This window comes from Phoenix dactylifera, chromosome 5, assembly GCF_051530095.1.
Source record: "Phoenix dactylifera cultivar Ajwa chromosome 5, Ajwa_hap1_PhDact_Kaust_v1.1, whole genome shotgun sequence".
NCBI classification, from domain to species: Eukaryota; Viridiplantae; Streptophyta; class Magnoliopsida; order Arecales; family Arecaceae; genus Phoenix; species Phoenix dactylifera.
In genome coordinates this window covers 34,610,347-34,634,672 of record NC_143194.1, presented here as the reverse complement: position 1 = coordinate 34,634,672, position 24,326 = coordinate 34,610,347, and the positions used below count along the sequence as shown (strand labels likewise).

The 24,326-nt window shown below is 38.3% G+C and overlaps 2 protein-coding genes across 2 annotated transcripts; one reads left to right on the top strand and one right to left on the bottom strand.

Annotated features, from left to right (window-relative positions):
* The first annotated feature begins 3,135 nt into the window (after positions 1 to 3,135).
* On the top strand, positions 3,136 to 4,648 carry LOC103711026 (heat stress transcription factor C-2a-like). Its single transcript, XM_008796998.5, has 2 exons — positions 3,136 to 3,580; positions 3,917 to 4,648. The coding sequence occupies exons 1-2, from the start codon at positions 3,359 to 3,361 to the stop codon at positions 4,526 to 4,528; spliced, it is 834 nt and encodes a 277-aa protein (XP_008795220.1). The 5' UTR covers positions 3,136 to 3,358; the 3' UTR covers positions 4,529 to 4,648.
* A 5,719-nt stretch (positions 4,649 to 10,367) lies between these two features.
* Positions 10,368 to 23,770, bottom strand: LOC103708647 (MADS-box transcription factor 3). Its single transcript, XM_039129219.3, has 9 exons — positions 23,485 to 23,770; positions 22,995 to 23,276; positions 17,339 to 17,420; positions 11,493 to 11,554; positions 11,314 to 11,413; positions 11,171 to 11,212; positions 11,049 to 11,090; positions 10,765 to 10,925; positions 10,368 to 10,587 (listed from the first exon to the last, which is right to left on the bottom strand). The coding sequence occupies exons 2-9, from the start codon at positions 23,174 to 23,176 to the stop codon at positions 10,584 to 10,586; spliced, it is 675 nt and encodes a 224-aa protein (XP_038985147.1). The 5' UTR covers positions 23,177 to 23,276; positions 23,485 to 23,770; the 3' UTR covers positions 10,368 to 10,583.
* Positions 23,771 to 24,326: the final 556 nt, after the last annotated feature.

Sequence of the window (24,326 nt, the reverse complement as noted above, 5' to 3'; positions counted from 1 at the left end):
GATCAGCTGAACGAATTCTCATTTGATTAATTTTTTGTTCCATTTGGTATTTTGGTTTTCCTGGAAGCCCAGTGGCTGCTTTTAATCCTCAAAACTGAGCATGACATGTTAATTTGTGGGTATTTTTGGTATGAGCCTGTGGATGTGTGAGTATTAGCTTATTCTTGTTCATCTATCTTGTCTTATTTATAGTAATTCATTTTTATTCCTTTTAATTTGTTTAATTGGTCTTCCATTAGTCCACGTTACTTTCATCGATGTGCTATGAAATTCACTTTTGATTTATCTTGATAACTTGATTTATGGGCAAAGGAGGATTGAAAGTTATGTCTAGATGAAGCAGGTTGAGGGTGGAAGACTCGTGCACTTCCAATAATAGCATACTTGCATGTGCAGGGTTTCTAAGCAAGTCATTCATTTAGTAGTGGGCTAAGTGAAAATGTCTGGTGTTTTGACCCACCCTTTTTTAATCTCACCTTCTAGTTGCAGAGGAAGAGTTCATTATATATGATTTTTTATGAGATGTTTGTGTCTCAGTTGTAATACTTCCATTCAAAATCTTTAGCTGCTTTTATTAAGTAAAATAATAACGTGAGGGAAGTAGTCAGTGACAAATAGGATAAAGTAGGAAGTTGAAAAGTTTGTTTCCTAATTTCTGCTGGGGCTAGGGGGAATTACCTAACTAAATTTGGAAGAGTAACACAGGTTAGCTCCAAGTTCAGAATTTGGTGGGGTTATGGGGTTTTTTGCCAAACGGATGGAGATTTGGTGCCCAAATAGAAATAGACAGTTCATAGAGGTTAATGATGGTCTTTAAGTTCAAAATTTGAGTGGAGGATTGGGACTATTACTTTTTTTGCGCTACCCAATCTGTACATACCTTACTTGCACTTGGCTCCAGTATACCTAATGCATCAAATCTTGTTGTGAGATGTAATGCATGTATTTTTCTCATTCTTTGTGAGTTTGATGGTGAGAGAAGACTCCTTTTCTTACTTATACAAAAAATATCCATAAATTCTCGTACTGGTAGAAACTAGGATTTGCCGACTTTCTCTGTTTCTGTTTTCAAGCACCTCTTGACTACGGTCTGATTTGGTTATTTTTCTCAGCAAAACAATAAAGTTTAAATTGAAACTAGCTAATCGACCATTGGGGAGATGCTTTCTCAAAAGCTTCCTCAATCAGCACTTTGCAGTTTGTGTACTTCCCAGACTTTATATTGTTCTCTTGAATAAATTTGATTTCATGAGTTTTCATGTTGAGCATCTATGTTTTGATTCATATTCACTAAATTTTTGGCAGATTATAGAGTTTCTAAAACGTTCATCTAGTTGACTAGGTCTGTATGAATAATGGGTATCTGATTTTCATGAGATTCTTTTCTTGAGTTGAATGGAGGTTAAGGAGGTCGACCTCCATTAACCACCCAAGTTTATTAATCATAAGGGCAATTTACAGCAGAAAACAACATAAGGTTTGCGAATGTAGAGGGATAATATACAGATCAAAGGTGTATGGGGGAAAAAAGAAAAGAACCTCCATCAATGCCACCAGAAATCAGAAAGGAAAAGGAGATTAGACCAAAGATGGTTCCTCCGAGGTTGAATAGAAGTCTCTGATCTTCTCCCAGACCTTGCCATAAGCCCATAACCTGCTTTGTTCCTTCTGACTGCAAAGAAGAGACCAGTCAACTAAAAGGTGAATTCCTTTGAGACCATTGGCAGCGGGAGGCCAATCATGACATTTATGAACTGGGCTGCAATCAAGGATCTCATGCCTACTCCTCCATTCGATATTTTAAGTTGTGCTGGTGAATGATTATTTCTAGAACATTGGTTAAGAATATTTGACTCTTTTTTTTTTATTATTTTTATATGAACTACTTGTGTTCAACTCAATCTGCCACACATGATTGCTCTCTGCCATATAACATGTTATTTTTGGCGTGAATTCCCACCTCTTTTTTTTCTTTAATGAGGGAGACCTGCCCTTCATTCCTTTACTCACTTTCAGTTTCTATATGATGTGGTTGACATGAAAAGATGATTGGCGTGGCCACAATCTAGCCTCTCAATGCTGGAAAAATTTCGGCCAGAAGTCTTGCTTGTTTTTTAAAAAAAATAGAATAAGAAGAAATGTGGCCAAGATGAATCAGAAATTCGTGTCACTCGTAACTAGCTTTATCAACTCAAGAAGTTCTATCGATTAAATATTGTTATCTTATATTCACCAACGGACAATTTTTTGTGGTCAAAAGAGAAGTCTGCAAGTTGGCATTCCTCTTCGATTTTTAGAACAAATCAGACCTGTGTAGAGATAAAAGTGAAAAATCCACGATTTAACTATTCTTGGAAATTAATAGAAGAAGAGCAAGGAAAGCTTCGAGCTTTTCCAGTCACACCCATTAGATCCGATGGTCCCACGAAATCGCACTAACGCTCCAGCTACGTGGGAGAAGCACTCCAAAAAATAGAAAGTACCAATCAACCGTAACATCAAAGCAGAACCGTGACGCTCATAAAATAATATCTTAATGTTAAGCTATACAATAATCCCATCGTAAGCAGCCAGCCCCTAATCTCAGTCGTCCAAAACAGCGGTCGTCCGTGACGCCACGTGCCTCCCAAACCCAACCGAATCCTGCTCTCTTTTTAACGTACGCGAACGGCTATGACATAAAACGGAAGAAAAGGAATTTCCACTGGGAGACATCTGCGACTCCAGTGGCTGGTACGACTTTCAATGCCCGGTTGTAGAAAGCTGAACCGTTGAACACAGTGTTCTGTGTTCGATGCGCCAAAGCTGGGCCTTCCAGGTAAAGGCGGTGGGGATTGCTCCATACCCCGGCCCATGACGTAGTGGGCCAACCAGGTTGCACCACCTCGCCTCTGACACTCCCCGTATCGATGTGACGCCTGGACCGGGCCACCGAACCCAAAGGCCGAACATAAATATATACTGGTTTATCGTGTTCGATGACGTGTCTATCTTCTGTAGGAATGCCAAGTCGGACCCACCGTTAGTTTCCAGCAGCCAAGTGTAGCAAAAGGTCAAACGGATTTCACCAAGGAGTGAAAAATGTTTTTTTTTTTTTTTTTTTGTTTTTAAATTCGTTTTACGTGGGCGAGACTTGTCCCGAAGAGTCCAGAGGCGACACGGGTCCAGATGGGCTTGGCGCCCGTTCCAACTTCTTTCGCGCGAAAGGCATCCCATCCCCCGCCACCGCGCATCATTTTTTTTTTATTTAAAAAAAGCGACCCAGTTCACAACCTTGCATCATCTATTTCTTACTGCCTTTGTAAGCCCGGGAAGCGGGCAGCGATTTCCCCATTGCCCCCAGTTCGCTTATTTGGAGATGGAAGACGGCAGCAGTAACGGAGGCGTCCAGGTGGCCTCTCCCTTCGTAGTGAAGACGTACAGGATGGTGAACGACCCGGCGACGGACTCCGTGATCTCATGGGGGAAGGACAACAACAGCTTCGTGGTGGCCGACCCCTTCGTCTTCTCCCAGACCCTCCTCTCCGCCCACTTCAAGCACAACAACTTCTCTAGCTTCATCCGCCAGCTCAACACCTATGTAAGTTAGGTTGAAAATTATGGAGGAATCGGATCTTTTGGGCTATATATCTAGCGTATATTTTCTAAAAACATGTCCAAATCCAGTTCAGTTCTTAGTTTTTAGGCTGCAGGAAAAACAAAATCTATCCATATATAGAATTTGGGCTGAGTAGGATTTAGTTGATACAGGACCATGCTTGGATCGACGGTTCCATTCTTGAATCCTATAAAATTTTCGGCCAATCCTATGGAAATAGCCAAACATGCCACTATATGGCAACAAGTTCCTGTCTTCGAAGTTCTTCCGACATCTTTCAGATCCGTATATATTGGCTAAAGTTGGTCTTGTTGACAGGGGTTTCGGAAGGTGGATCCGGATCGATGGGAGTTCGCCCATGCATCGTTTCTCAGAGGACAAACGCATCTTCTCCCGCGAATCGTCCGGCGGAAGAGTAGCAACTCGAAGGGCGGCGGCAGAGAAGGAGGGGGAAGGGGGGAGGAGGAGGAGGAGGAGGAGGAGGAGAGGGTGGCGATGGAGGTGGTAAGGCTGAAGGAGGAGCAGAGGAAGATCGAAGAGAAGGTGCAGCGGATGCGGCGGCGGGTGCAGGAGACGGAGCGCCGGCCGCAGCAGATGCTGGCGTTCTTGGTGAAGGTGGCGGGGGACCCGCTCGTGCTCCACCGTTTTATGGGGACGAGCGAGGGAGGGAAGAAGAGGGCCAGGCTTCGGCTGGAGGGGAACAGGGGAGAGTTGGAGGCGGCGCCGGTGGAGGTGGGGATGGACGGCCGTTTTCAGTCGCTTCCGGTTGAGTTCGATGGGGGTTTCCTCGCTGTGGATGGCGTGGACTCGTTCTTCAACACCGTTGACTCGGTGGGAGTTTACGGCAGTCCGGCGTCCGGTGTCGGAGGGGTGGAGGTGGGCCGTGGAGGGCCTTATCCTTACTCTTTCCTGGACGGGAATGGGTTTTAATTTTTCGTATTTCTACACGCTCTTTTAACGTTTTCTTTTCCTCAGTTTCTTATCTTTTTCCCTGTTTCCTCTTTCTTCACGGTTTAGTTCCTTTTTTTTTTTTTGAAGAAAGGGTGGGGGGGGGTGGGGGGGGGGGGGGGGGGGGGGGGGGGGGGGGGGGGGGTGGGGGGCTCTCCTTTTGAAGTAATTATGTAAATATATGTAGTTTTCTTGTCAATTAAATAAGAAACTTTCTAAGTTGAATTTTTGCTTGCCGTTTGAATGATGCGAGAAGGAGCAATTTTATGGTAACTCGGAAAAAAAATCATTTTGAAATTCGATAAAACTTTATAATAATTATATATCAAAATAATAATAATAATAAAGAGAGATGGGGTGACGAGGGCGGAGTTAGAGATGGGTCCTGGTCAAACCCATTCCCCAATACGTGAGTTCGGGAGGAGAGCGGCGGAATCTGCAAGCAATCGCCATGGGCGATGCACTCCACCTGAAGTGCTAATTTCAAAGCATAAATGAGGCCTGACGCCCGGGCAATTCTGATAGCCTGACAAACCGCAATCGGTTGCTGCATGGGCTGATAAAAAATCCATCGTGGATTCGTGGGACCAACTTGGGAGAATAAGTGAGTTGAATTTTATAAAGCGAATCAAGTGTTAGCCTGTCCTTAGATTCTTTGTGTTATTCGCTCCTTTGTAAGCTGGGCTATGAGGGGTCGGCTGGCTGACCACAGCTCGGAGAGAAGATTGGATCAATCGTCCGTCACATCTTGAATCAAAAGCGTAATAGGTGCCATATGTAAAACTGTACGAATATGTAAATCTATATAAATAACAAAATTTATTATTTTACAATAATTTTAAATTAATAATAAGATATTTTTTAATTTTTAAAAATTTATATCTAAATGCCCCAAATAATCTAATCCACTTTTCAATACTCAAAATCAATTATAGATCACAATATGAAAAAGAAGTAAACAGTATAACACTTAAAAGTGAATTAGAGTATGATAAATTAAATACAATAATATATCACTAAGTCAAATTTCATTCTTATCAAATTTTAGAGAATATAGGATTTTGCTATGGCTACGTAAATTAGTGGTATGAATTAGATAATGAATAATACATAACAAATAATAGTGCCGAAGTACTATTAGTCTGATCATCGATGATGTGATGTCGAAATTTCTTTCTTATATTATAAGTCAGCAAGATCAACATATAATCCCATAAACGGAGTTAGATTAGTTCTTAGCTATTCTGAATATAGACATATAAAAATATTTTCATAAGTTACCTAGCTAAATTTTTCAAGACATGTTATGCTTCAGAAAAACTCATTTTCTAGAATATAAAGTATATATTTTATTCTTATATCATTTTCAAAAATAAAATATAACATGCTCAACAGAAATAGAAATCAAAAAAATTATTTTATCAAATAATATAAATTATATATTTTTTTAACGCTCTTTTAAAAAAATATACCGTAAAATATTAGGTTACTTGCCCCATGGATATCAATAGCCGAAGTATCTCACCATAATTCTTTAGCATCTAATAATTCAAAACTACACATAGGTACAGAATTGATGGCATGCTGATATTTAAAAATAAATTATAATTTTTTCTAAAATTCTAAAAATTCTACTTTTCACACCAATGCTTGTTGTACCTGAAAAATAGGCCATTAGCGTCATCTTTGTTTCCTGACGGGAGATGGCACAACAGAAGCCCCTCTGGGCTTGGTCACACAGAGAGAGAGAGAGAGAGAGAGAGTATTAGGGAATAAGAGAATGTGGAAAAGGAATTGGCACTGGATGGGGCAGCCGACTGGGTGGCTGCCTTCGCGGCTCATCATTCAGGGTACACTTTTTGGATGGGGGAGGGAGAGCTGCTACTGGCTCTCCGTGAGCTAGTGTTTTTTGACTTTATTGGGTGTATTCATACAAGTACTGTATGAGAACCCGTTCTCAGCAAAAAAAAAAAAAAAAAAAAGAAGGAGGAATTGGCACCCTTTTCCCTCTTTCTTTCTTAACAGAGAGTGGGAGAAAGGCCCTTTTCTTAACAAAGAAGACAGTGGAAAAGAAGAGCAGAGCTCTCTCACTTTCTCTACGAGAGAAAAGAGAGCCGCCGGATGGGAGGCCACTGGATGGAAGAGCGGAGGAGAGCCATAGGATGTAAGAGAAAGAGAAGAAGAGAGAGAGAAAAGATGGGAGACGTTGGCTTAGGGTGGACGCACGAGAAAGAGAAGGAGGTGTGCCGCTGGGTGGAGTGGAGAGCTGGGCACAGTCTCGATGGGAGAAACGGGACGCGTGCGGGAAGAAGGATGGGCCCGGATTCGGATGGGCCTGGTCCATGGGCCCGGGTATCACATCTTCACTCCCATTTCCGGGTTTAAGTGGACTTTGCCGTAGGTTCTTTTATAATAAATAAATCCATATGTAGATCATGAAATATAAAAAGGGATAAAAAAGATTGTATACCGCTTCACTAGACAAATATTTGCTTAAATCTATTCAAACAGTGTTGATCAATTGGATCATCAATGTTGGTCCCATCTTTTTGAATAAACGACATGCACTAGTAACTTCTGGGAAAGCCAATCACTTGCACGTAGTTGGACGGAAGGAGGGAAGGAGCTGAAGAGGGATTCTTTCTGTTGTTCAAACACAAAATAGTGGAGGCCATGTTTTGGGATGAAATTTTTAAAGGGGGAGGTTCACTTAAAAACAGTTCAAGCAATCCGATTTGGTTTGGTGAAAGCGTGTATGTCGTGAAGAAGAGGAACCTTTCTCCAGTACCAAAGAAAATAGGAGTTCACGTTGAGAGATCTGATCAAAGTAGACACCCTAATTTGCTCCTCTTTTAAGCAAATGCTGCAGGAGGCACGCCGTCAACATGCATGATGGGACTCCCAACAGAACGAACATGGTAACTGGCCCCCATGATGGCACCCATGTAGTGTTGGAGTTTTAAATTCTAAATTTTAGTTGATTTTAATATTTTAAAATATTATTTTTTTTAGACTTTTTTTTTCCAGATAAGTTGTGACTGTTCGGAAGAGAATGTTGGTTTCCGAATGGAATGTGATATTTACTCTTCGAAAGAGAACGCCAGTTTCTGACTGAGATGTGATGTTTCCAAAATATCACGTACCTCAGAAACACAACATCTTATCGGTCACTCTCCACTCTCTTCTTTATTTTCTCTGTTTTATTTATTCCATTGAGATAGAATTCTTCACATTTTTTTCGATGTTTCTTCTTCCATTCTTTTTTCGGGCATTTGAAAAAGTCATTTAGGTCAAGCCTCTCAACGACCGTTCTGGTTAGAGGAAGATCGGGCTGAGCCGGATTATTGTATGCTGGGAATGAGATCGCCGCAGACCCACATGTAGCAAGCGAATTATGTTTTTAAAGTAGTATTGTTCACATGTCTCGATCCAGATAAGCTTTCTACAAATTAATTTTCAAAAAGTTTTGTAGACAAAGTTTTATTTATATTTATTATTTCAAATCACATGCAGCAATTTCTAGGTGCATCACAATTTAATTCGCATCATGAAGGAACCCGCAAGCTTCTTCTAGACATTATTCATAGGCTTATGACCTGCGAGTAAGCAAAATTCTAAGATTTCAACTAATGTGATGTGTAAGTAAGATATTAGGGAACTCCTCACAAGATCAAGAAACATAGTGAAGCTTTTATCCAAAAAGAACCAAATATTGGTGGGCAATAGTCAATAGATAAATGTGGTTGGAAGCAAGATTGAGTAAATAGCGGAGCGCAAGCTCACAAATTTGCAGCATTATGGGTATTTAGAGGTAGACTGCCGCCAAAAGAATACTGTACTAACCATTAAAAATAATAAAAAATACTGGACTAGGCGAAAATTTTAAAGGGTTGGTAATGAGAATAGAGTTCGGCTACTCTCGAGTTTAAGCTGAACCTAGAGGTGGCCATGGTTGGGTTGGATGAGGTTTGGGTTGGGTCAAAAAATTCCTTAATTCATAACTAACCATTTAACCAAGTTGAAAATTACAATCCAAAATGCAAGCTATTTGTTTTATATGGATCCGTATTCGATCTACCAATTCATTTACTGCAACACATATCAATTATATACTTCATAATGAATAAAAAATATAGCAAAAGATGAGAGATTTAGGCATCCAAATAACATAAAAAGGAGAAAAATTGAAGTGCAGAAGAATATATGATAAATTCTAAAAATAAAATTCTTCCTATTTTCCTGTTCATGGTTACGGTGCAACCATACTTGATCGATATATAATTGATTTGCTCTCGTGTTACTCATATCCAACCTATTTAGAATAAGCCCTCACACAAAAATGCATCTTGGACGTGTTGTGAGAGCTAAGTCAAAAATTTCCTATCTTTAGTTGAATCCAAGTATTTGAACTTGCAACCATGACAATCCCTATAAAAAGGACATCCATAATTGGCTACCCAAGCATATTAGATGCAATAGCATGCTGCATACGCCACAATGAGGCATATGTAATCATAGACATTGTACGATACAAAGAACAATCATGATTGTAAGAGTGGTTCTCTCTAGTTTAATCTCCAAATAGAAGGAATCTCGACGTATTGAAATTTATATAGTTAAATTTTCAGAAAAATAAGATCGACTTTTGGACCCACCTAAATCAAATATTTAACATTTTAGGATCAAGATGGTAGCAATTAGGCCCTCTTCTTACTTAATTTTTATTTCAAAAATTAAAATATTTTTAAAAAATTATATTACCAAATAGAAATACAAAACACTAGTGATGTTGATACATGCATTTATATATTCACTATCGTACATTATAAGGATACCAGAATAATATGTCAACTATATCATATTAATATGGTTTAAATTCAAAAACCACAGACATGTTCCACAAAAAAAAAGGTTTATTTTGCTCAAATAGAAATATAGATCTTTTATCAAAAACTCTATGTGAAGCTTGACAAAGGAACAATTTTACATAAGGAAAAGTTGCAAGATTACAGTGATGAGCAACACACAGACCTAGTATCTCATATCTCCACCCATCTTTCTGCCGGATTGGTAAAAGTTTCACATTCAGGCATTTAGATATGTGCATCACCTAAGCCAGAAAGTCTTCCTATGACTGAATAATCGATTACCACAAGCACCCGTTCGTCTCCATCTGAAATTTCTACTGTTCCACATCAAAAAAACTCGCTGAGGGCAAGAATATATAGTCTTAGCACTGCTTGCCTCATCTATTTTCTCTCTCGTTTCCCTTGAGACCCATTCCTAAACTGCTTGAAAACTTTCAACTAAACGTACAATAGTTATCTTCATCATTGGCAAAACCAAAACAATAAGATCAACAACATTCTCTAAGCTTTGGAGGAAGCCTAATCTCACACCATACAATGCAGTCATTAGTTGTGTGCAATACTTTAACCTAGCAACATGCATACGTTAACCCAAGGGGATGTTGAACTTCTGAAGTCTGTAGTGAGGTATCATCACATTATATATCTTTGGTCCTATCACCTTATCCTGGTAGCAATATCTCCATCCACGGCCATTAGTAAAACCTATCGAGTCAACATTTGCACCTAATTTTACTGAAACCACCTACATTCTCGTCCATATATATAGCTTCAAAAACTTGACTAGCATAAAAATATGTCATCCACCTCGGTACTCAGACCTCACTTATTCCGGGCACAACAAAAACTCCATCATCCAGATTTCTAGAAATTAAGATTACTAATATCCCATCATTATCCTGCAACAGTAGTAATAGCAATAAAATAACATTATCTTCGATGACCACGACAAATAAGAAAAACACCAGTCATTTATGTTGCAATTTGAAGTGAAAAGGCATACAGTTAGAGCATACAACTAAGTGAAAATGTTTATATGTAGCACTCTGCAAACAATAGTCTTATGAGTCAATTTTGGAGGAGAGAGCGTGACTTGCCATAAACTACTCTCAAACATTCCAACTCTACACCAACGGGCTTGACATTGCAGAACCACCAAACATGGAGTCTCATCTACCCAAAAAACAAAGGAAATGAAATGGATCGATGTTAGTTCTTGTTAACAGAATCAACAAATGATTGAGGAGAAAATAAATGGAATGATATAGTAGTATACAGAGGGTATGCATGAGCCAGTGCATGTGCGTGCTTATTTGCTATGAAATTTGGTGATGCAGGAAAGGTCCGTACCCCAGTTGGAGAGCTGTCTGCTGCTGATGAGGGTAATGCTGATTGCTTTGCATGAGATTCACTTGAAGGAAGTTCCTTGAATCATATGGAGCCATGACTTCATATTCAGTTGTCGGGTGTAACATATTCATCTGTTGCTGTGTTCTCTCGTTCTCAGCAATCTGTTTCCACATAAGTTGCTTCTCAATTTATTGAGGTCACAAATTGGAGAGAGAGAGAGAGAGAGAGAGAGAGAGAGAGAGAGAGAGAGAGAGAGAGAGAGAGAGAGAGAGAGAGAGAGAGACCTTGTTCCTTAGGTACATGTTGTCATTTTGCAGCTCCATCTCCTAAGAAGTAAACGAAATCAGACTATAAGACAACCAAACAAAATAATGAGAAATCAAAATGCTTTAGACTCAACATGTACCCTTTTCTGCATGTATTCAATTTCAGCAAACAGCAACTCATTCTGGCACAATAAGAAACAATCAATAAGGAGAGAGAGATGTGCAAAGTAGAAGCAGATACATGTAGAAGATTTTATTGGCAATGCTCTTTCTAGATGACTACCTTTTTAGTTCTTATTTTGTTTATGCCCTTTTCCAACCTACCCTCCAGTTGCTTCAGGTCCCTAAGGTTCATAGAGCCAAGAGACTCTCCCATCAAATTCCTACAAATCAAAGACATGTTAGAACTAATTAACTCCAAAACTTGAGAAGAAATGATGCTAGCTCAAGTGTGCATGTTACCTGTTTGAATTCTGAAGGTTGATTATTTGCTGGCGCAGTTTTGTTGATTCTTGTTGATAATACTACAAATTACAAATCAGAAAGCGTTAAGGTCGTTCTTTGAGGAAATCTATATGAAAACATGAAACAAATTTTAACTGCCAATTTGGAATAATAACAGGAACCAGCTTTTGTAAGTTTGGAATTCAAAAGATAGTGCTCCAAAAAATTTGATTCCCTAATAAAATGCATGTTAAGCATACAAAGAATAATCAATTATGCAAACGGAATTTTATATGTCAGTATTACTAGCTATTGGATTGTTCGAAATCAAGCAGAAGGTAGAAGTTCTAACGACTCCATATTGGCTGAAAAAGCAGACTTCGAATAATATTAGAGAGCCAAGATTTTTTTCTTTCTTCTTCCTAAATGCACTAAAGAAGCTAAGATGATCGACTCTATCAGTATGTCTGGTAAGTCTTGCTTCATTAAGTCGACATACATGCAGTCTATCATCAAGCAACCAGATGCCCTTCTTTTTTTTTATACATGGACTTCATTAAGACCACCATTGTGATTAAGCACAATAAGATCAGAAGAAAGTGCTTTCCATGAAAAAATACATCACGTGCTATAAGTAGATTGCTTTGAGAAATATCCATGCATTGCCTAGTTTTCCTTTGAGAGATGGTAAGCACCAATATCACGAAAGCTATGTGTATTGTTGTAAAAAGATAAAAGTTTAGTTGGCCTCCATTTGTCTAATTGAACTTTAAACTAGTTAAGCATGATAGGTTTGTAAGAAAAATGATAGATAGAGAGAAGGAAGAACTTATCAGTTGAGGCGTGATTTCACTGTCCTTAAGAATAGATCGCGCCCCTCGGAGAATGAATCTCGGTGTAACAGGTAATGGCGGCCTATCCTCCAGGATACAACAACTGGATCACTCCAAGCGCGGCTTTTTTTTGATTGATTAACTCTATCGGATCTGATAGGGTTTAAAAAGAAATGAAGAGGCGTATTTAAAAGACATGTCGTTTTACGAAAGAGGTGCGACGTTTTATCAAAACAATTCAAAAAATAAAACGGCAAAAAGAAACCTGACTCAAGCCCACACCCGCGGGGGGGGGGTCCCCCCTGCGCGTGATAATCGCAACGCGTCCGGATCGGATTCGCCAATTTTGGCTTGGACCTCCATTGGGCTCATGTGCGCGTGGGCTACTTTCTTTCTTTGCTTCACCAAGTTAAAAGGTTGAATACTATATAAAGATTTTTTGAGTTTTGTTCCTTTCCAATGTGGGACTAAAGAAAGTACACTAGACAAAAAGACAAAAGACAAAGAAGGACAGACTCGGAATTTTGAAATATTCCAACAAGGTTTAACTTGCAATAACCAAATTAATTGTGCATGCCATGTGCAGATGTCGAGGACAAAGATCCTTCCATGCGCTGGTCCCAAAATGGACCAAAATAGAGAAAAAGAGAAGGAGATGACAGGCAGAGACCAAAATGATCTCGTACTCCACTTCTGGTCCCAAAATGGCCCTTCATAACTCTTTACATAAATGCATTATAATTTCCTAAAGGACAGAAGACATGGAGACTTCGATGAGTTCTAGGAGGAGACACTACCACAACTCCAAAAAGGGCATCTTCTGTAACCTTCTCATCTCTGAACAGACCTGTAAGTGTTTGTACTTTATAGATAAAATAAATTGGTTTAATTTCAGATGTCACAAAGAATTGGGGTTTGGGAGTTGGGACGATAAGGTGCCTGGTGAGCTTAGGTGATCATATAGAGGAAACCAATAAAATTGATAGGAGCATGATCAAATCCACAAAAAGTTTTTAAAGAGAAATTAGATTAGTGTTTGAACCTCTAATGCGAGAAAGTACCATCTAAGGCTGCAAATTTTTGTCATGAAGAGGTTGGTGGCAGCAAATGTAAGGACAAGGTGGATTAAGATCTCTAGTTATGGACAAGCAATAATCAGTAAATTTTCATATTAAGGCTCATATTATATGTTCTCATGAATACCATTTTCAAAAATTGGATGATAGAGAGGCTTAGGGCTCAAAAGGACGAGCTGGTGTGAGAACCCTGGATGGCTAAAGTGTCAGAAAAAGAGGTTGGTCTTTGCATGTTAACTTTTGTAAACAAAAGTTATGGCATGATTTTGTAATCCAATTGAAATCATTCCTTGTTGCTATGAGGGCGGATCTTCCATATTGCATGTAGGGGTGTTTCCAGAGTAAAAAGGATAGAATCATGACATTACATGATAAATTAAATTTTGAGTCTTCTTGTGAGAAAGTAGATCACTGTGGCTTTCACTGAAATTTCCACAGTAGATGGACAATGCAGACGAACCTACTTCACATTAAGCATAATTCTGCAGTACATCAGTAATTTTTGGATCGCTGTTGAAGTAGCCAAACTTAGGGAAGAAGAATCAATTTGATTCTTGTTACTCCCAAAATTGCTAACAGTTGTTAGCAAAAAGAAAGAAAGAAAGAAAGAAAAGCAGAACCTGCCAATAACATAATTGAAGGTTGTCTGCTAGAAGGGATGCAATAATCATCTTCATCAACAGTCCCTTGATGATATCATTAGCACTATATATATTCATGAGTTTATTTATTATAGATTTGAGAATATGGGCTTATTGTTAATTAAGCTAGGAATCTCAAGAATTTTGAGTTGATAATCATTTCAGTTTCCAATTATATGTTTTGCTCAAAAGAAAATTTGCCAACATATATAGTATCACATACCATGTACTCAAGCAAAACCATTATAGCATTGGGCTCCAATATATATATATATATATATATATATTTAATGACAAAGGATAAGCCGGGCAAAAGAGAATGTACTAATTTATGCACTTCCCCGTTGGAATCTAGTTCTTCATTGTACTTCCATTTACTTAATTTATTCTTACGTGTGCCCTCATAAAATAATTATTGTATTACCTTTAGCAGCATAGCATCACCCATAACACTAGCTAACTAGAAGATGTATTCAATCAAAAGAATAATAGATGACAGCACCATCTTAAAATACGTAAAAAATAATATAGAGCAGGAGAAGAATAAAAATCAAGTTGGGCTGCATGGCAAGTAGATGAAATTAACCTTTCACAGAATATGGAACTGAAAATGGCTAGGATGATGATGAAATGTCATAATAAACGTTGTTCAAATATTATCATCATGGAAGACTGATTTTTCTTCTAGAAATTATAATGAATTTCCTTTTGAAGTGGGCTTATAACTTTGAGAAGTGTTTTAGGATAGGCAGATACCAAGGGGACGATCTTACTACTTATTTTTGCTTGTGTGGAAGAAACTAGATCTAGATTTCCTGACTTATTTTATTCAGATTAGAATGATAAAGAATTGGTGGGTGACCAATCTGACTGGGTCGACGATCAATCTGTACTGTGACTTTGCTTTGGAAAGACTGCCAAATGACCACCTACCGCTTCGATTTCACTAGGGTAGATTGATATAGAATGGTTGAAAGGAAATGGATGGTCGATTTCTCAGAAAAATTTCCTCCTTGGAAGAATGTAGGATATGAAACTGCCCATAACTTCTTTAGGATTAGTATCGTATGGTTCAGTCCTGACAATTTTATTTGAAATATGTGGCTTTTGTAAAAGAAATGAAGAACTTTAACAAATTTGTTGATAAAAAAACCCTTAAATTGTGGAAATTAAAAAAAGGGGATGTAGCACTTGTCTTAATATTGTTTAGCAGTGTTTCATAATTCTAGATTTGTTTATCCTGGGGCCAGTTTTTAGTTTCCATTCAGGATGATGTTATTCATAGATGCTAAGAAGTGTTAACTTGTCAAATGTTGTGCCCATGCATCCAAGAAAATATCTAAAGAAATTTATAATGGGAAAACTATTAAGACAGTGGACAACGATATTCAAAAGAGAACTATTAAATTTTTTTTGTCGACTTGAACAACACAGGTTCTGCATGAGGAGATGTTTTTTGCTTCCCTAATAATAAGTTGGGATGGTGAAGACAAGTGTAGATAGTCTGGTTAGTCTACAAAATGAGCCTTCATGAAGGTTAAGCTTTAAGACTTTTTTTTTCTTGGAAAATAAGCTCTAGGTTTTCACTTCATAGAGATGAACTAATTATTTGTATGAACAAAAAAGACCCTTTGTAGTCATAGGTATCTTGATTTGCTTTTTGTTGGCAAAGATTTTGCATGTTGCTAACGCCAGTCTTTCTTAAGTTTCTTGCTCTTACACAAGTAACTCATGGAGGGAAATCAGTATCCTAAAACTAACCAAGCTACTCATCTTTTTGAGGAGACTAAGGTGGCTGATAACAATCTAAAATTCATGAAGCATTAGGCTTTTGACATTCTCTAAATTATCTTCAGATGTTATCTTGATAAACATTTGTTATCCTTTTACTATTCTATAGAATTATTGAAAGATCATGATGAGTGGAAAGTTAAGAATACCCTTGCCCCACTCTACAGTTTAGAATTCCCTTGAAGGCTGATTTAGCACACCACATAGAGCCTAGAAAGGTGGAGTCTAACTTTAAAACTGAGGCCTTCACGTAAGATCACCATGCTTCATATTAAGAAGAAAAATTAAAACCCTAAATCATAGATCTATTTTCTTTGACTGCGCTCAGATTACATTGCAAATAGATTCTTTAAGATCCACACTAATATAAGAAGGAATACTTCTTTGGAAGCATTTCATCTTCAAAGGAAAAAGTTGACCATACCTTATGATAACAGCCTAGTGCACTTCTTTGGTTTACATGATAACAGCCTAGTGCACTTCTTTGGTTTACAGGTTTATATTTCTGGTTTCAAAATCCCCAAGAGATTACACACTCAAGTCAAGCATATTCTCAACTATTAGTTGTGGTTAAGAAGTGAAAATGAACAAGTTCATTGTCGAGCTGATACAACCATTACTTTCATGACTTGTATCTCTGGCTTTGGCTGTGACTATATTGGACCTTATTCCTGTGGAGATATTCAGAGTTCTATATTATTCAGTTGATTCAATGAACGGCCCTTCAACATCTCGAAGAAGATACCTTAACATGAGTAGATTTTATGGACATTTAATAAGAATCACTAACAAGGGATACTTTCAAGAGAGCTCTATGAAGTTATAGCTCACTCATTATGGTGCTTGAGGTTTTTATATTCTTCAAAGGTGCAAAAACTGAAAAATATGCTCAAGAAGAATTAAGCTACAGAAACTATGTTCTCCCTTTTTAATATGTTTTCTGTTTCTTTGTTCTGTACATAAACTGTGTATATACCTTTGATCAAATAAACCAGTGGCAACTCACTTCCCTTTCATTCAAAAAAAGAAGAATTAAGCTGCATAAATTAGTAAATTGTATGTGGACTATATCATTCTAAGGGCACAAGCTATTAGGGCATGATACATATAATTCAAAATAATAAAGACTACAAGGGAGAACAGTTGAATTAAAGAACAAATCAGAGAAGACTAAACCGGAACATTAGTGTCCATAATACTATTTTTTCCTTCTAGCACTCAAGTGACATTTAGAGTTGGGATCAACATAACAAGAACTATGCAAATTTGCTAGGAAAAAAAGTATGAACCGGTTAGTTTGTGCCCCAGTTGTTGAATATCCAGATGATGACGCATAGAGAGGGCTTAGCTAATATAGATGCATAATATATTGATTTAAATGTCATCTGCCTAGAAAGAACTCATCCATTGCTCGTGCGTACAAGATGAACCATGCACTTGGACAAACACATCTCTCCGAAATGGATTCTTGCAAAATGAAATAAAGGTAAATATGTGGATTAACCATGACAAAAAGATATTACCTGGGAATTAGCTTCAAAAACAGATCCAGGGTTGGAGGTATCAGTGCATGCTTTTTTATACCTCTCGATGGTAGCTTTCACACTGCACACAGAATAGTATGTTTATTAAAACATTAGAAGTCGTGTGTTCCAAAACCTTTCACTTCACTAGGTCATATTTTGTCATATTTAGTTTAATTGATTGGTTGATTAGAAGTATTCCTCCAGAATCTTTCTTAGGTTGCATTTAGAGATTGTTCAATCAGTTTTATCAACAATTCATCAGCTTATAAATAAAGCAAAAAAAAAATTATCTGCTACGATTGGATAATTTTGGCAACATAACCAATGCATCTTCCTTCCTATTTTCAGCTCCCATACTTGATCTAACACCATTAAGCATCAGTTGCAGCATTCCAAGAGGGTCATTTGTTGGCTAATAAATGTGGGTTTTCACCTTTTTCTACATGATTAAAGATTTAATATATGTGGAGCTTTCATAAAACTAATAATCATTCTCTTGTGACAAATTACATTACTTAATGACAGAATATAGTAACTACATATTATTTCCAATTTCTATTTTGAATACTATGATTACTTTTAAAGTTGAAATAAACACTTCTAGAAAAGGATATGCCCTTTTGTTTGTAAGTATCTTGTGAGATGAGGCATGCTGTGAAATAAAATCTTTCTTTGGAGAAAAAAAAAGCCCTTAGAAATTATCTTCTTCACGATCTACTAGAACATGATTGTAGTTCTGAGACTGCCCACTTCAGCAACCACATGATCCTGTCGTCTTCCATTTCAGATCATTGATCTTGAGTAATTGTTTTTTTCTCCCAAAAGTTCTCATGTTCCACTTTTGGAATTTATCAAATATATATTAGAACATTTTATTTCTTTTTATGAGGACATGCAAAAACTGAGATGATCTAAAATCACTGGTTATATTGAAAAGGTTAACATCGGAAAGAGCCAGATCATTCAAGGCATTATTGCATGCAAATCATAAATCTTCCATTTTATAGGAATGATTCATTGTCAAACTGTGATCTGTTGAAACCTAATGCATAATAAGTCTTAGAGTCCAAGACATGGTCAAAAGAGTCTTGTGGGATCCATTGATCTAGAAAAATACAGAAGCATAAAGAAACTTGCACAAAAAGAAGTTGGGAGTGCAGGTGCCTAAGAAACCCATTATCACAACTTAAGGTCGTATACAAAAAGGTTAGCCTGAAGATGTTATTTGGAGTCTTTAGCTCTATATATATATTCAACATCTACTTAATGCATACCTGATGTTGAACTAACCAGTACAAGTCCTCACAGTCATCGTAGAAGTAATGTTAGATTAACATGAAAGAAATGCAGAAGGCTTTGCAATTGTCTCCGCTGAGAAGTTTCCATAATGATTTGCCATAATGATAATTTACATTCTTGAAAGGATTTGATGGGACCAATCGGCCAAGTTGGTAAAGTCTTGTAATGGTACGAGAGACTTGGGTTTGGTTCTATCCTTGCTCTGATAATTTGCTGGACCTTTAGTGATCCTAGCTCTTAAAAGAAGATATCTTGAATTGTTTCTGAAAAATTTCAAAAAAATATGCAAGAAAGTTATCACATATTCTTGATGATCTATTAGCATCCTAAATACCATTAAAAAAAACAACTGGTAATTTTGAAGGCCCCCGATCAACCACCAAAAACAATATAAATTTCTCATCAATTTAAAATCCAGTACGGGCAACCCAGGAGTAGAAAGTAAGGAAATCCATCGAATATGCAGAAAGTTCAAGGAATTCCCGTCGTTCGCCCATCACATTATTTCAAATTCCAAAAAAAATTCGATTTTCAATATTCCTATTTATTTACGAGCAGGTTGACATTATTTTAGCAGTAGAAGGTATATGTAAAGTAACATCTTAACATGTCGTTTTCAGAAACTTGATTTCATGTATGAAAAATTTTATGGAAGACTTGGACGGCAGTAGTTTAATGCTAACTTTTCTTTGACATGGACTAGGCATCATTGTGGAACAAGAGAAGCGGAAATTGTATGTGAAGAAATCTGTTAAATGGTTGAGCACTACAAGTACTATGATTTTTTTGGTCGGTGTTGTTACAGTTGTCCATGCCAATATTGGCTTGAAATAAAGTCAGAATTAGCCAGCAGCATGCTTCCCTATCTAAAAAGAAAATGCTTCACTTTGCAAAAATCTTTATTGTGGTGGTTTTCTTACAATAAACACTTCACTAAAGACAAGAAAAGAACAAAAATCTGGAAATATAATGATCACCAGAATCCTTTATGAAGAAACACAAGTTTAGCAAATTTAAAAAATATTGACAGTTTGTGTTTAGTTATCCATGCCCCTTCATAATGCAGATGATCATAAATTTATTAACAATTCTTTAAGGGTGTTCCAGCAAGCAAGAGATATCAATGAATAGAACAGCGGCATATTGGAAAAAAACAAATGATAAGCAAGAAACAAGCCTGAAAGAGCCAAACAAAAAAATAAACTTTTGCATTATTTAGCATCTATCTTTGCTATTTCTACTAATGCTTCATCAAATTTATATGCATGGCAAATTCTAGCTGAACTTAGGGGAAAAAATCAGAACTATGGTTTTTTATGCTTTGTGAAATAATTCCTGGTAATGTTAATCAAATAAGCAGCAGTTTCCAGGGCTGTAGTTGGATAAGGAATGACCTTACACTGATTCAAAAAATAGTGATTCGTCTATCATCAAATTTACAATGGCACTGTTTTCTTGGGAGAGTAGCCTTGGGTAACCTTATATGCATTCATTTTAATCATAACTATATTTCATTCTGAGAATCTGAAAGTTAGCACAACACTGGCAAGCTCCCTTTGACAAGGCTGCTCAAAGAAGTGATAGTATCTGTAACGTTATTCATGAAGAGAATGGCAAAGAAAGTCTTCATTGATGTGGCCGTGATTGCTTTGTAGTAGTAAAAGGACAGTCTTTTTGGTGCCAAAGGGGGAAAGAAAAAGAGAGAGAAAGAAAGAAACTAGAGGTGTTTTTCTCAAAATAAATAGAAGGTTTGTGTATCAGACTTCATTTCCCAGTTTGAATCATAAATCAAGAAAATGATAGGATATATAACACTAGGTACTATAGCTAATTTCCAGTAACCCAATATGTTGTATTACTTTATCAAACTTTTGTTATATATTCGTAACATAGAAATATTAGCAAAAAAAGAACATCCTGCCACATAAGGAGAGTTTGGATGCAGATGTTTGCTCTCTAATACTGACATATAAGATGTCAGTTTATGATAGATTATTGAAAAAGAAATTTATCTTTGACCCCACCTAATAAATCGTCAGAGAACTTTTTAGACCGAATCACATATTTCTTCCTTCCATTTGGTAAAGAAACTCTCATTCAGCGTGCCCTCAAAAGACTAAAACAAAATCAGAGTGAAAGGAAACCTAATAATAAATTATGGGAAAAAATGAATTGTTATACTTGAGTGGCTTTTAGCGGAGAAATGGTCTTACTTGTGCGAAAGCCATACTTTGTCTGTCCTAAATCCTATGGCTTCAGTTGCTTAACAGCAACACAGATCTTAAGAATGTTCAAAGGACTATTCAAAAAAAAAGCATGTTATAAGGGTTAGAAAAAAAGAAAGAAGCGATTGTTGATTTTCTAATGGGGATTACTATTATTCTTTTCAGAAAAAACCAAAGAAACTCTGCCACAGGTATAATTATATTTTTTCGAAATATCTTACTAGTCAGCTAATATGTTGCTATTGAACTCAGGTCCTCAGTGCACCGTTTTAAGCCCTTTATACCCACAACCTCAAATCAAAATACGCTAATATTATGCATTTTAATATATCTCAAATCCAACTAAAGAACATCCAAAAGATTTTCTCACTCAAGTGAATCATACTGATTTGAAGACTCAAATCAGATGCCATCAGAGGTCTTTTCAAATATGCATTTAATATCATCTACTTTCCAACGTTTTCTTATTTCCAGTTCCAACTAGGTTTAACCCTGCCTCATATCTTCAACCATAAAATAATGTAGTGCTGAGAGATTATTGCAAGCACCAACAGAGTGGATATATCAAACACTTCCTGTTAAACAAGACGAATAATAAGAAGAAAGGATGGATGGCACCTGTCGATAAATAAAATAATAAATTTCCGATTCCCAAAGCCCCAGGTCTTGTCTTCCGCCACCGGACCTTTCTCCAACCTTAGTTTCCTCGAGGATCCGATTGGCTACTCTCTGCCACGCTGGCACGCGATCCCACGATATGATTGGCCCGACCGCCTCCGCCCTAGAGACCGCGACGCTTGGCCCTCCCACGCCGTCGCCGCTTCCTTTACCCGCGGTGCAATCACCGTCGCCCCACTCCTTTGCCCGCCTCGATCACCTCCACCCCCTGTCCTCGCGTCCTTCTTCTGACGCTCTCGGCCTTTGTAGCCTTTCCATGCCAAAACCCCCGGAGTACAATCACCCCATTGGCTCCAGTTCTCCTCCGTATTCCCTCGGCTCCCACAGAATATTAATTTTCTGATGGAGAGATGGGAGGAGAGAGAGAGGTTTGGGGGAGGGTGGCAGAGATGGTGTCAGAATGGGAAGAGCTGGGGAGATCTCGTGAAGGGTTCCCTCCAAAGATTCGTAGTAGCTAGCAACTTGTAACATACGTAGAGAGAGAAAGAAAGAGGGGGTAGAATGGGAAAGCAGAGTTTCAGTGAAACCCTAATCCGCACCGGAGAAACCCTAACCGGCCATTGGGTAACTAAAGAGGAATAAAGGAGTGACGTGTGAAGGGAGGAGTACTTTGGCCGAGGAATGGGCTAATGGGAGCGTGACAGCTTCTTATCAGGCTGATGGGTGACGTGAAGAGAGAGAGAGAGAGAGAGTTTTGAGAGAGGAAGGAAGGATGAGAGGAGCACAGCAGGAGGGGGTTGGGGAATAAAGAAGGGAGGAAAAGAGAGAGGAAGTGGCAAGGCTGAGATCCTAAAGGAGGCCGGGGGTGGGACTTCTTTCCTCCAATACCAATACCCCAACCACTAGCAGCCCCCATCCTTAACCTCACCTTTCTATTCCGACCACTTCTCCCAACTGCTGCGGCCTTGCACAGATCTATGCTTCCACTCAACAAAGCAAGGAAAGGGAACAAAAGAGAAAAAAGAGATTTTTATAATACCAGATGGATCTCTAAACAGGAAGCTCACACAATAACACCACCCCATCAGAGAGAAAGGAAAGAGCATAAATACAGAAAGAAAAGAAGAGGACCAGCAGTCTAGCAAATACAAGCTCAGCACCGCTCTGTACTAAATCTATCTAAACATCCCACCGCCCACACTGTTAGATCTATCACCAGTTCAGATCTAACTACAGAAAACCAAAAGGAACAAACAAGAAAAATCAGCTCCAGCTAACAATCCAACAAGTCTCACAAGAAATAATTCCCCCTTTTTTTGTTCCTTTCAAAAAAAAGTAGAAACATCTCTAATGATCCATGCCTCCAAACCTACAAGGAGTAGCTATAGCAGACTGTTTTACCCAACAAAGGAAAAAGAGGAGGAAAAGAAGGTAAAAGAGCGCCTCCTTATGGCATGGAACTGAAGCAAGAGGGAAGCAGGTAGTTGTAGTTGATCATCGAAGAACATCACCTGTTGTTGGCGTACTCGTAGAGGCGGCCGCGGCTCGAGAAGACGATAAGGGCGACCTCCGCGTCGCAGAGCACGGACAACTCGTAGGCCTTTTTGAGCAGGCCGTTGCGGCGCTTGCAGAAGGTCACCTGCCGGTTCGTCGTGTTCTCTATCCTCTTGATCTCGATCTTTCCCCGGCCCATCTTCTCCGGCCGCTCCAGTGCTTCTTCCTCTTGGCTCCTCCCTTCACCCGAACGAAACAAAGAAATTGGAAGCCGATCGAGGTGGCTTCTTATAGTACAGCTGGTAACATCAAATGGGTAAGGGATGGAATTGGGATGTGAATGGAGAAACGAACATTTTAGCGGTCATACTTTTATATATATATATATATATATATATATATATATATATATATATATATATATATATATATATATATATATATATATATATATGTATGTGTGTATATATATATATGTAATCGCTTTTTTTTTTTTGTTTAGCTTACCGGTACAAGATGGGAAAGTGGAGAAAAGAGGGAGGTGAGGTGAAGAAGAAGGCTGAGGACAGAAAAGGAGAGAAATTCTAGCTGGGGGCTGTCCTTGCCCTCTTTCTATCCTCTCTAGAAAGAGAGATGCAAAGAGCGTAGTGGGGTTTGCTTTTGGAAACAGGAGAGGTTATTTATAGACTTAGAGAACCAACTCTCCTTCCTTCCACTTCTCCTTCCTCTACTCCACTCTATTATTTCTTTTCTCTCGATCTATGTGTTCGCATCTGTCTAGCAGCAAATGCGAAGCAAGGACTAGTTATTTAGTGAGCCATCCCTGACCATCAGTTTCATGGATAAGATGATGGGTGGGGACTAGAGAGTAGAGATAGATAGATAGATAGAGAGAGAGAGAGAGAGAGAGAGAGAGAGAGAGAGAGAGGGTCTTTGAGAAAGTGATTACTAATGGGCTGCGAATAAGAAAGTAAAACGAAGGGTGGTCTTGATTTCGGTTTTTCGCTATCATCTAAGTAAGATACAGCTGATGTTAGTATGAGTGAGATTTTAATTTGGGGAATGCTTGCGACATCGAGCTCTACAGCACTAACCAACCTCCTCCCATCTGCTCAAGTTTCTTCGTATACTTCTACCATCTCAAATAGTAAAAGAGCCTTGTGACACGAGAGAAGGCAACTCCCATGTGCTTCCTGCCCTCCATCTCCCCCCCAAATCTTGCCTCATTTATGTTGATATTGAGAGGGTGCACTAGGTATTCTAAGGTGCCACTTATTCACCCCTCCTTTAAGGCATGGACCCTAGCTCCTCAAATGTGATGCTGACGTGCTGCTCGATCTCCATCGCAC